The sequence below is a fragment of the Sorex fumeus genome, unplaced genomic scaffold (genome assembly GCF_029834395.1).
Source record: "Sorex fumeus unplaced genomic scaffold, SorFum_2.1 ptg000098l, whole genome shotgun sequence".
Lineage (NCBI taxonomy): Eukaryota > Metazoa > Chordata > Mammalia > Eulipotyphla > Soricidae > Sorex > Sorex fumeus.
The window spans coordinates 37,431,974-37,444,799 of record NW_026606155.1 but is presented as its reverse complement, the minus strand read 5'-3'; the positions used below and the strand labels follow the sequence as shown (position 1 = coordinate 37,444,799).

General features: G+C 40.5%; 1 protein-coding gene across 3 annotated transcripts in view; it reads left to right on the top strand.

The window, feature by feature from the left end:
• The first annotated feature begins 412 nt into the window (after positions 1-412).
• The window catches only part of ARID4A (AT-rich interaction domain 4A), a 69,400-nt gene continuing 56,986 nt past the window's right edge, over positions 413-12,826 (top strand). Inside the window, exons 1-5 of one of the 3 annotated variants that reach the window (XM_056133329.1) lie at positions 413-431; positions 1,681-1,746; positions 3,685-3,795; positions 6,151-6,216; positions 7,748-7,838. In XM_056133329.1, coding sequence (XP_055989304.1) covers positions 1,741-1,746; positions 3,685-3,795; positions 6,151-6,216; positions 7,748-7,838 — 274 coding nt within the window. In that variant the 5' untranslated portion in view covers positions 413-431; positions 1,681-1,740. Of the gene's footprint in view, positions 432-483; positions 558-1,327; positions 1,463-1,679; positions 1,747-3,684; positions 3,796-6,150; positions 6,217-7,747; positions 7,839-12,826 lie in introns of those variants that run through there. The other 2 variants (XM_056133327.1, XM_056133328.1) reach the window with 2 other exon arrangements.

Below are 12,826 nucleotides of genomic sequence, written 5' to 3'. Positions count from 1 at the left end.
CGCAGGCGCCTTGCAAAGACCCTGCCCCGCCCCCGTGTAACTCCTGGCCGCAGCTCCCGGTTCGGTTTCCATGGGACACCCCGCCGCCAATCCTCGTGCCGAATTGCTCTTCCTGACCCTTCAATGGACCAATCGGTGCTTAGTCAAGCACATCCGGAGTCTCCTCTACCAATCAGTCCTCGGGACATGCTTACTCAATACCTAATTCTCCAGTAATGGGAGCCTCCGGAGGCAGCCAATCATAAGTGGGAGATGTCCTACCTGCTGTTTTTCGCACCAATCCGTGGAGTTTCAGAGCTACATCCAATGAGGACGGCAGGTAGCAAACTCCAATCCGAAACTCTTCGGCGTCATGAGTAGCCAATGGGAGTTCGTGTAGAAGCGAGTCTGCTCAACAGCTTGTTATTTGGTGGATTGTGGCAGTAAATCGGGTGAGTGGGGAACCGGGCGCAGGAACTGCCTCCGCGGCCAGGAGTGGTGCTGCCCAGGCGGGGGCCCCCGGGGGTCCGTGGGGCAGAGCACCTGAGAGCTGACAGCGCACACTTCGCCCGCAGTTTTGGTAGGTGGGCAGATGGGAGACGGAGGTTAAGTGAATGCACGTAGCGGGAGTAGCAGCTGGTGCTGCTGTGGGGTCCCAGTGCAGTTGGAAGCTTTGGAGGTGGGGAAGGGGGTGCTGGACAAGTGGTGCGGCGAGCGCAGGGGTTGGAGCAAGTGGCGGAGCTGCGGCAGCAACTGCAAGAACCGCCGCCGCCGCAGCCGCCTCCTCGGCCACTTCCCCGGGTTCCCGGGAAAATGGCTGTGGGGCTGGTCGCGCCGCTAAGTTTGCTTCCGTGCAGTGTAGAGCGGGCTGCTTTGGGGAGCCGGCCCCCAACTTCGCGCCGCGTCCTCGCGTGTTGGAGTCGGTGGCAGTGCCCGGGAGATTGGAGGCTGGTACCTCTTCTGGGCTGTACAAAAAGTTGAGGCGGGCGCAGGGAGGAGGCGGCGGCTGCCGCTGCGCGGCTCCCCTCCCCTCCCACACCCTGTCCGGGCCACCTCCCCTCCTCCTCTCCGCCCCCCCCCCCCTCCCTCCAGTCCCCTTCCCTTCGCGGGTCTCCCGGCACTCGGGCGCCTCTTTCCCCGCTCCAGGCCGCGGCCCCTGCCCCCTCGGGTGAAAGAAGCGCTTCTCCCTCTTGACATGGTGCAGAGCGGGGGAAGGAGAGCAATGGCGCCGTGACACTCCGCTGCCGCCACCGCGGGCCCGGGGCGGGCCGAGGGGGCCGAGCGGCGGAGGCGGGGCGCGGGCCGGAGTGAGGGGATCCGGGGGGCGCCCGCGTGCCGGTGGGGGACCCCGCTGAGTCGCCCGAGGCGCCCAGCTCGCAGCCCGCCGCGGTGGTCCCCGGGGCGCGGAGTTGAGCGTTCCGGGTCAAAGTGGCGGAGGAGGTGGGGGCGCGGTGGGCCGCCGGCGAACTCCGGGGCGGAACGGGTAGGTTTGCCCTTTGGCGCCGGTGGGGTTCCCGCTGCCCGCCCGGCTGGCTCCCGCGTCCTTGCTGCCCTCCCCTCCGGGTGCGGGGGGGGGGGAAGATCTTCACCCCGGCCCGGTGCAGGTTCTGCCCCCCGCCCCGCCGCGTTTGTTTACTTTCTGGAACCGGGTCGCTTCCCCTCCGTGGGCTGATTCTCTCGCCTGTCTCTCCCCGGCTGTAGCGACGGAGAAGGTGGCCGAGATAGCTCGCTGAGCTGGACCCCCACAGATCGCCGGGGAAAATGAAGGTAAGTGGAGTCAGCGCCGATCGGGAACCTCGTGTCCCGGACACTGCCTGTCATGAGGCTGGTGCTGTGGAATGTCATTCTCCCCACCCCCTCGAAAAATTCATGCCTGCGCTGAGAAGCTTTTTTTTTTTTTTCCCCTCCTCTTCTCCCCGAAAATAAGAACGTGTTGAATGGGCAAGAAATGATCATTGTGTCTAAACACAAGGCAGTTCGGCTCCTCTCTGAAGCTTGTTAGCACTTGGGAAAGGCTGGTGCAGCCTTTCCATTGTTGTCCATTGGGCTAGTATTTTTAAACACTTCCTGTGTTGGCAGCAAGCTTTGCAGAAGTTAAAGCTTTTGTCCTGCTCCGGTTCTTTGGGGGATTTTTTTGATTTTTTTTTTTCCCTTCTCAAGTGCCCGTGCCAATTTTTTAATTTTAATTTAATTTGATTTTTTTTTAAAAGCAGAGAGTGGATTGGGTCAAGAAGATAATCTTTCTTGTGGGGGATAAAGTAAAATTCTATGGCTAAAATATTTCAAGAACTACAATTAAGTATACTTTGTTATAGTTCAGTTGTTACAGTAACTATTTAAGAAATATGTAGCGGAGCCAACATTAGACTGTATGTTTCTGAAGACAGACCAATGTTGCAAGCATCCGTGTATGTGATGTATTTATGTATAGAATGGAGTATTCAGGTCAGATACTTGCCAAAAGTAATCCTAAACTGTTCTCCAATCTGCATGTTTTGTGATATACTAAGCTTTAAAGTGCCTTTATTTCTAATTTATTAGTTACTTATTTACAAAATATTAAACTCGGAAGTAAAGGAATTTCCCAAATTTTCTCTTGCTTTCCTATCTTAATGAAGTATGACACACTTCCAGTATTACTTGGGAAAAATTATTGGAGAATAAAAAAGCATTTCTGTGTAAGGTGTATCTAAATGATTATCTTTGCAGTTACCAATGCTAAGTGATTTGTGAATTTACCTAACTTTTGACAAAACATTAAGAGAGCTATCATTCTATTACTGTCAAGATTAAAATGAACGGCAGAATAAAATTTCTTTCATCTTTCAATTTATCATTATGATCATGACTGTTTATAAGAGCTTGATGATGTTTCTTTTCCCCATTGGAAAGTAGAAGAGAAAGGAAAAGGAATTTCCCGTGTGAGGAGGAACTTAGTATACAACTAAATTGATGATGATTCTTATTAAATCTTAATACAATTATTATCACAGAGACTGGTCTGGTAAATTAGATACAGGTTTGAATCCCTTCACATCTCTGTTATGTAACAGCTGAATTTAGATTTGAACCTTTAAAGTGAAGCTTTAGCCAGTGATAATGCTCTTCTTATTAAAAGGAATAGTTTTATTTCTGATTTGTTTAATTAACCCTGTGTCCAAAAGATACTTTGAACGTATATTAATAATCATTTAAATAGGTATTTTTAATATTTTTTTAATATGAGACACATTAAATTTTTTTCTAATTTTTTTCTTTTTTTTTTTTTTGTCATTTTTGTTTTTTTGGGCCACACCTGGTGGTGCTCAGGGCTTACTCTTGGCTCTGTACTAAGGGATCACCCCTGGTGGGGCTTGATGGACCATAGGGAATGCTGGGGATCAAATCCTGGTCCTAATTTTTCATTCCTTTAAAGTGTAAAACTGTTGAAACATTTTACATAAAAAGAAACATTATATTTCCTTATGTATACTTTTAGGTACAGCTCAAAATGTTTCATGTTAACAGATACTAGCATAAAAAAGAATTATAACCAACTCAATAGAGGATAAAGCATATTTGTATTAGTAGTATTTTTTAAAGTTATGATTTGAACATGAGGATAATTTGAGTGTTTTTATTACTTTAAATACAGAAACTTTCAAAGAGACAAGATTGGAGTAAGGAGAATTAGTAGTGACATTTATATTTTGTTTTTTAAATCAGGCGGCGGATGAGCCTGCCTACCTGACAGTGGGAACTGATGTCAGTGCCAAGTACCGAGGTGCCTTCTGTGAGGCAAAAATTAAGACTGTGAAAAGACTGGTAAAAGTAAAGGTAAGGTTTTTTTTTTTTGTTCCTTTAAATACAGCTTGTTTTAACTTTTTAGCTTTATTAACTCTGCATTGAAGAAAGGTGGGGAGGGTGACATTTAAATTATCATTTTATGTATTGACTCATTATTTTTGACTCAACACTAGTCAAACGTACAGTTATCTATAAAGCTAGACTAAAAATATACTAATAGTTGGCAACATGCTGAAGATTTTATCTTAACGGTGGGACACATATATGCATGTATAAGGCCCTGCATTTGGTCCCTGGCACTGTGCCCCCTCCATTTGAAAAATAAAAATCAGAAATTATTTCAAAATGATTTTTAAAAATATTGTGCTCTGTGCTCATGCTTCTTACCATTTGGGTCTTTCCTGCTTAAGATAGCATGTTTACTTAGACTTAACAAGCAACTGAGGAAAAACTACAGTGGGAAGTATATTTTCATTTTAAAGATGTTTCTGTGGTGGAAAAAAGTGAGCATATTATTTCTGTATAATTTTGGAAATATAGAAAATATAAAAAAGGGTTAGTACATCTTAGCTTACTTCTCAGAAATACTGTTAACATTTTGTGTTTTAGTTAATTTCCTGTTTTAGTTAATTTTTTGTATAAAGTTTATAAATAATCACGGTTACCTACATATTACTAAGGCAAATCCATGCTTATTATAAACATTTTATGACTGTAGAGCTATCTAATAAAGTTTAGGAAAGTCCTATTGAACATTACTACAGAGAGATTAGATGTGGTAAACCAGATTATGTATTTCATAATGTTGTTATTTTTACTGGATTATTTTTTTTTGAGGGGGTGCTACACCAGTGATACTCAGGGGTCACTCCTGGCTCTGTACTCAGGACTTACTCCTGGCAGTGCTTGGGGGACCATATTGGGTGCTAGAGATTTAAACTTGGTCAGCTGCCTGCAGAGCTAACCCCTACTGGCTGTACAATCACTCCAGTCCCTGATGGATTATCTTGAACCTGCAGTTTTGCAATTTGCTTTCTAGTCACATATCAGATCTTTTTCTACAAGAATTAAGCACCCATGAACTGAGGAAATGTTTGACTTATTTGATTTCCTACGTGGAGTAGGGATTGATTCATAGTGGACACTGAAAAAAAGTCAAAAAAAGTAATGAACCAGACCAGTGATTCTGAAAATGTGAATCCAAAACATCAGCCTTCCCTGGAACTTTGTTTATGATGCAAATTCTCAAGTTCCCACCCCAGATGTATTGAATCAGAAACCTGGGGAACAGTAGTATTTCAGATTTAACAATATGAGTGTTGCTGATGCTTGTTGAAGTTTGAAAATGATTGAACTAGATGAGTGTGATTTGTGTGGTAAATAGACTTGGATATCATTGTTATAAAATTTCCATTTAAATTTCATTTTGTCTTAAAACTTTTTTTATTCTGTTTTCCTATTTATCCTGATTTTCTGTTCTGTTGTGCTTCATTCTGTTTGCTACTTATTTATTATATTATTAGGATGTCCTTTTACATTAATTATTTTATTTCATATAGCCCTTTATTTATTATGGAAGCTATACTGCATTTGACCTCTAAATGTTTGAAATTGTTTGAGAATTTAAACGTTTTTGTTAGTATAGTAATTATTTTGTGTATCTGACTTAAATACAGTGATTGTTGAGGAAGTTTTTATCATATGTACATTATATCTAGAATTTGAATTTTTTTATTTGGGTACTTCCTCTGTTTGAATGATTCCCCTGTACATTTGGGAGAATCACTTAGTAGAACTGAATCATGATTAAAGTTATAAAGGACCAAAAGAATTCAAATTTCGATTTTTCATAGGGGCCACTCCCAGCAATACGCTTGACAGTTTAGTATTCATGGGCCACTAGGCCTGTACCCACCCAGCACTGCTAGTTGAACCATGCTGTACTTGGGATTGGACTCAGCATTGTGTATGCCAGGCATATGCTCTCCAGCTTAATCTGTCTCTCCTGACCTGGTTTTAATTTTTCACTTTGTATATAAACAATTAAGTTGGATGCTTTATATACTTGGGGACAGAACTGTTTATGGCTTGATGAAAAGCGATGAAGGCAGATTTAAGCTTTTACGGTTATTACAGATTATAAATTTTCTTCAGTTAAGCAAACTAAATGCATGTAATCTGCATTCTTGCTATCTGTAGGGAATATAGTGATTATGCAGGACCCTAGTCCTCAAAGAGCTCAAAGTTAATGAGAAAATAAATACAAATACAAGACAATGTAATAACATGGCTATAAGCAAGCATGACATTATTGTTATAGAGTTACCAGTATATGTATGTATTGTATTAAAAGCAACAGAATTATTATGCAAAATTGTCTTTCAGGTACTCCTGAAACAGGATAATACAACACAATTGGTGCAAGATGACCAAGTAAAGGGTCCCTTGAGAGTACGTATGTTTTATAGCTTAAAGTATAAAATGACAAATCATTCATAGTAGCTCATGAAAATTTTACACTTATATGTACACAATTAAAATTGTGTAAGAATACTAATTAGGAAAAATATAACTAAGATTGTAGATAGAGTAAATGATAATGTTCCTAGTTTAAGAATGCTAAATGTGGCTAAATTTATTTTGCATACTTTATGCTTTGAATTTTTGAGTATCTCACTTTTTTCATTATTTCCAAAGATGTTTATAGCTTGACAAGTTAAAGTTACATACTAGTATCTTAGTTTGAATTTTTTATTGTTCTCATTTACCAAGTAAATTATGTTGGGTTCATAATTCAGTTTAATGAAAAATGTGTTTCCATTTGTTTTTGTTCATTCATATAATAAAATTTTATTATGTCAAATTACCTCTTCGGTTAATATCTAATATAGAATGCTGTGAAGATGAGAGACGGTCAACTTGCCTGTCCTCTGCAGGTGAAATTTATCTAAAAAGTTTCTTTGGAGCTGAGCAATAGTATAGTGGGTAGGGCTGACTGGGTTCAATGCCTGGCATCCCTTATGGTCGTCTGAGTGCAGAGCCAGGAGTACCTGAATACCACTAAGTGTGACCCTCCAAAACCCCCCAAAACAGAAAATAAATTAAAATTAAAAGTTTCTTTAATATACATTCTAAATCCAGTACTCAGTATTTCTACAAAGAAAATTCAAGCAAAATTTGCTAAAATATTTCATAATTTTTGGAAGGCAGTTAAAATATAAATAAGGAACCAAAGCGATGATAAGTATCTGATATAATTTAAAAAAAAACCCAAAAGTAAGACATAAGACACTCTTAAGGTCTCTTGGGGCTGGAGCAGGTAGGGTGCTAGCCTTGCATGTGTTCTACCTAGATTCTGTTCTGGACATTCCATATGGTCTAGAGCCACGTACAGAGCTGGGAGTAAACCCTGAACACTATAGGGTTTAGTCCCAAAACAAACATAGAAAAAGGGACTGAACTCTGCAAATTATTTTCTCTTCCTGTGTCATAATTTTCAGAATACAAAATACTTTATAAAATTTTTGGGTTTTTTTTTCTTTTTTCCTTTTTGAGCTGCCCCCAGTTGTGCTGCGGGTTTACTTTTGGCTGCATGCTGAGGGATCACTCCTGGCAGAGCTCAGGGACCATATTTGGTGACAGGGATTGAACTCAGACCAGCCGAGTGCCAGGCAAGTGCTATCTATCACTCTGGCCTAATTTTTTTTTTTTTTTGTCTTTTTGGTTCACACCCAGAGATGCTCAGTGGTTACTCCTGGCTCTGCGCTCAGTACTCTTCCTGGTACTCAGGGAACCATATGGGAGGTTTCAGATCAAACCCTGGTCAGACGCATTCAAGGCAAAAGTGACCTACCTTCTGTACTATTGTTCTGGCCTTTTTGCCCCCAAATTCTTATATGAAAGCTTACTTAGGTGGTAGCATTGCTAAAGGTGACTTGGTTTATTTAAATTAAGGTAATGAAATCTTTATTTTGTATTTCAGGTTGGAGCTATTGTTGAAACAAGGACATCTGATGGATCTTTTCAGGAAGCTATCATCAGCAAGTTGACAGATGCTAGTTGGTATACTGTGGGTAAGTTGTTAAGCATATTAATATATTGGATTTGATTCGGTGTTGTACAAATACCTCTATTTTGTGTATGTACTTAGTCATTATGTTGGCAGAAAAATAAATGTTTTTCCTTTTTATTTGGGGACCCAAGTGATGTTCAGAACTCTTAAGGGCCACTCCCTGAGATTTTTGGTCAACCAACCAATTTTTGGTTAATGTCTCTCCTTGAGAATGAGGTATGGGAGAGAAACATGATACAGGAGGTAAGGCACTTGTGTTGCCTATGGCTGTGTTAGCTGGACCCCTGGTTCAAATCACCAGCACACATATGGTGCCCTGAGTACCACCAGGGTCATTCTTGAGCACAGAACAATGAATAAGCCCTAAGCATTGCTTTTGTGTGTACAGAACTTTTTTTTTTTAATTTTACTGAAGGAAGGTTAAAAAAAAAGAAATGTGATATTCCTTGTGCCATGTGGTGCCAGGGAACCCAGGGACCCCCTGGCAGTACTCCGAGGTCTAAGGGCTATACCTAAGTGAGGCTTGGTGGATTGACACACATGTGGAACCAAGCCACTTTATACTGTCTCCCAGCTATTGAGAAATGCATTTTCTTTTCTGTCAGTTTATTTAATATGATTAAAATGCTGGGAATTAAATCCAGGGCTCATGATTGGAAAGCCTGCCACTGAGCCACTTCCTCAGCCCTGTTTACTAAAATCTTACTGCTACACTATTGGTAGTAGTGTGGCTATTTCATCCAAGGAATCTTTCTGAGGTTACCTTAAAGCTTCTCTTCAAGGAAGTTAATTTTATAGTCCGTTCTTCTTCCATAAGGAAAGTAAACAAGAGGCCTATGAGAGAGGTTAGTGGCCAGGCAGGTAGTTCTGTGATAAAAGATTGCAGAGCTACAATCTTTCATTGTATTGCTGCCTGTTTGTTATCCCCTCCCCCCCCCCCACACATACACACACACTTAGGCAGGCAGAGCTAATGTTATATACAATGTTACAACAAAATTTTAGACTAAGAACATTGTGACAGTTGATTCAAGCCTAGGTGAGCCTAGCTTTATTTTTATTTTTGATACAGTAAGGACTTTCTTAGTAACACATTTCAAGAACTATATTTGTATTATTCCGTTTATTCATAGGGATGCATTCTTAGTATCCCCTGCCTAAATTTGTGCTGACATTTAAGAACTTTGTACTACCATGTAGCAGTGTGTCATAATATATGTAAATTAAGACCTAAAGTAGTAATTTTATATTGTTAATGGCAACTGCAATGATTGATGTTTCCAAATTTCCTCTGAGTATTTTAACTTTGTTTAGTTTTTGGGCTATGCCACCTGTGCAGAGAGCTTTCTCCTGACTGTTCAAGGATCCATCCTGCCAGCGTTCAGGGGACCATATGTGGTACTGGGAATGAAACCCTGGTCAACCATGTGTAAGGCAAGTGCCTTACTCGTTGAACTCTGCCCACTCTCAGGACTTTGAATCTATATAATCCTGTGGATGATATCCAGTCCTTGTTTTACACTGAACATCTATCATTGCTTGGTTTTACAATTCTGTCTTTGTATAAGCAGGGTAATCAGAGTGTTGTGGTTTTCTTGTAGAAGGAAAAGAAAGGACTCTTTAGATTTACTCTTAATGTTCTGCTTAAAGATCATTCATCTGAAATTGATTCTAATAGTTGTGAGGACCAAAAAAGTTAAAAATTATACTTTGTGTTTTCTGTATCATATTAATAGTGTTTGCTGCAGTTAACTACTTCCCTGCAATCTTTTATTTCACTTGGAGCATCTCTCGAAGTTGATGTCTAGATTCACAATGGTGCTTTTATTCTGAAGTCACATCTTTTTAGGAAGTTTAATTGTGACATTTGCTAATTGTTAGTATTTAAAAACTAAACTTAACTCTTAGAGATTAAATACAGTTTTGGGTTTTGTTTTGTTTTGGGGCCACACCCAGCTATACTAGGGGGTTATTCCTGGTCTTTCCTGGTGGAGCTTGGGGTACTAAATGTAGTTTGTGGGATCAAACTTGTGTTGGCCACATATAAGGTAAGTACCTTATCTATCCACTATATTATCTTTCCAGCCTCAAATTTTATTTTAAGCAAACCAGTGGTGAAAGTTATAGAAGTTGATGTGTGTAGTATCATGGAACACATAGTTAACGTACTAATTGGTATTGGTACTTAATATGGAGGTTATATTCACATTACTTTTGAAGTTTGTGAAAGATGTCCATGTTTTGCATATGGTAGAACTTTTCAGCTTTTCACCTATAGGGTTTCTATGCCTCAGAATAATCTTCCATTTTTTTTTCCCTTGTATTGCCATTCTAACCTTTTTTTCTGTTTTTTGCTTTTTGGCCACACCCAGTGGTGCTCAAAAGTTACTCTTGGCACTGTGCTCAGGAATTACTTTTGGCTGATGCTCGGAGGACCATGTGGAATGCTGGGGATCAAACCCAGATTGGCTGTGCCGAGGCAAATGCCCTACCCAATTTACTATCTCTCCAACTCTAATCTTTCAGTTTCAAGTAATGATTTCTGTCCTTGACATGAATGGCGTTTTAGCATTGCTAAAATCTAGTCACTTGCTACTGAGCATTCTCTGTGGGTGATTTTCTAAAATAAGTAATTACAGGAAAAAAATTATAATTGTTCTCAATAGAGCTCGGAGTCTTAATTGCATATAATTCATGTATCAAGCATTTGTTTGTGTAAGAATCACTGAATGCTTGTTTGAAAAAAAAAAGATTTCAAGGACCTTCAAGTCTGTCCAATTTAGTGCTCTTGAGGTGGTAACTCAAGAACTGATCTTTTTATAAGTACATTGAATGTATTTAATATAGTTAACAGACGGAGAAAAACAGCTCACACTTGGAAAAGCAGACATTTTGTAAAAAATTTCAAAATAAACATTTCTTGCATTTGTAAAATGAGGGAGCGACCAAAAATTTGAGATGTTAGAGGCACATTCACTCTTATAACCATTAGTAATAAAAATTTAATGAGTCAGTAATAGTAACTGCTTATGTAGTATAGGTAAAATAACAGTAACAATTTATAAAGTGATGTAAACCTAGGATAATTCAATTAAAATCTAGTAACATATTATTCTCTAATCTTGAACAATAAATATTTCCTCTTCCTGTCAGAAACAGTGCTTTACAGCATAGTTTATTCACTTGGAAGTTTCTTTTCCTGTGACCCTGATTTTATTTTATTTGTGTGTGTGTGAGAGAGAGAGAGATTTCTTTTTTTAAATCAAATCACCATGAATTACAAAGTCACAAAGATATTTATGATTGAGTTCAGTCATAAACAAATTGTTACAACACCAATCCCTTCACCAGCACTTACTACCTTCCACCAATGTCCCTAGTTTCCTTCCCACCCACCAATGTCCCCAGTTTCCTCCTCACCCATTGCCCTGTGGTCCCTTCCCTAACTAATCCCCCTCACTCCTTCCCCAGTGGCAGTCTTCCTACTGAAGACCAGTTCTCCTGTTCATTTCTATCGCCATTGGGCATTTGATATTCCCCCAAGGGGTTGCTTTATATCCCACATATAAGAGATCATTCTGGGTCTATTCCTCTCTCTCTGGCTGATTTTATTCAACAGGATACCGTCCATATCCATCCACATTGCAGCAGATTGCATGAATTTATCTTTTTCCTAAAAGGCTTCATGGATTTCCTTGTGTTTCTTTATCCAGTCATCTGGATAACAACCAAATGGGCATTTTGATTGTTTTCGTATTTATCTAATGTATCTAGTGCTACAATGAACATAGGAGTGCAGATGTCTTTTCTGCTTTGTGCTTTTAGGCCCTTGGTTTATATTCCCAGGCGTGGAATTGCTGGGTCAGATGGAAGCTCAGTTCCTGTTTTTTGAGAAATGTCCATATTGTCTTCCAAAAAAGGCTGGACCAGTCAACATTCCCACCAGCAGTGAAAGAAGGTCCCTTGTTAGCCTACATTCTCACCGGTGGTTTTTCTTTTTAGCCTACATTCTCACTGGTGATTTTTCTTTTTAGCCTACATTCTCACTGGTAGTTTTTCTTTTTAATGAGTGCCAGTCTCTATGGTGTGAGGTGATACCTTATTGTTGATTTGATCATTTGGAAACTTCTTTTTTTTTTTTATGCTTTTTTTGGGTCACACCTGGCGATGCACAGGGGTTACTCCTGGCTCTGCACTCAGGAGTTACTCCTGGCGGTGCTCAGGGGACCATATGGGATGCTGGGAATTGAACGCGGGTTGGCCGCGTGCAAGGCAGACGCCCTACCCGCTGTGCTATCTCTCCAGTCCCATTGGAAATTTCTTAATATTACATTATACACAAAGAATTGGTAATATATAAAACATCTCTGTTCAGTAATTTAGAAGTCTTCAAAATTAGGATTAAAATTTTTTTTTTTTAAGTTTTGGCACTATACCTGGTGATGCTTAGATACTGCTTCTGGCTCTGTTCATGGTGTGGGTGAACTGGGGTTGGCCATATGCAAGGCAAAAACCTTACCCCCTCCACTCTTTCTCTCTAGACCAGGATTAGAATTCTTAATTTCACTTGACCTTTAGCTTTTAACTCGTAGCAAAAACAACAGTCAGTAAGATATACTAAAAGAATTCCTCTGCGGTTGGGGGTGTAGTTCAACAGCATAGCACATGCCTTGCATATATTAGGCCCTAGGTTTAGTCCCAGCACGGTAATAAATAAAGATTTGCTGTTGCTCTTGTTGGGACCAGAGCAGTAATACAGCAGGTACAGTGTTTGCCTTGCTTGCAGCCAATCTGGATTAGATTCTGGTGTCCCTGTGGTCCCCCAATCATGTTAGGAGTGATCTGGAGCCAGAAGTAAGCCCTGAGCACCACTAAGTGTGGTCCCAGTCTCCCTTCTCCTGCCCCCTTGCCCCCTCTCCCCCCAACCACCCACCCCTGCTGCCAAGGAAAAAAAAGAGAGAAAAGAAAAAGAATTCTTTTTTTGCCTTC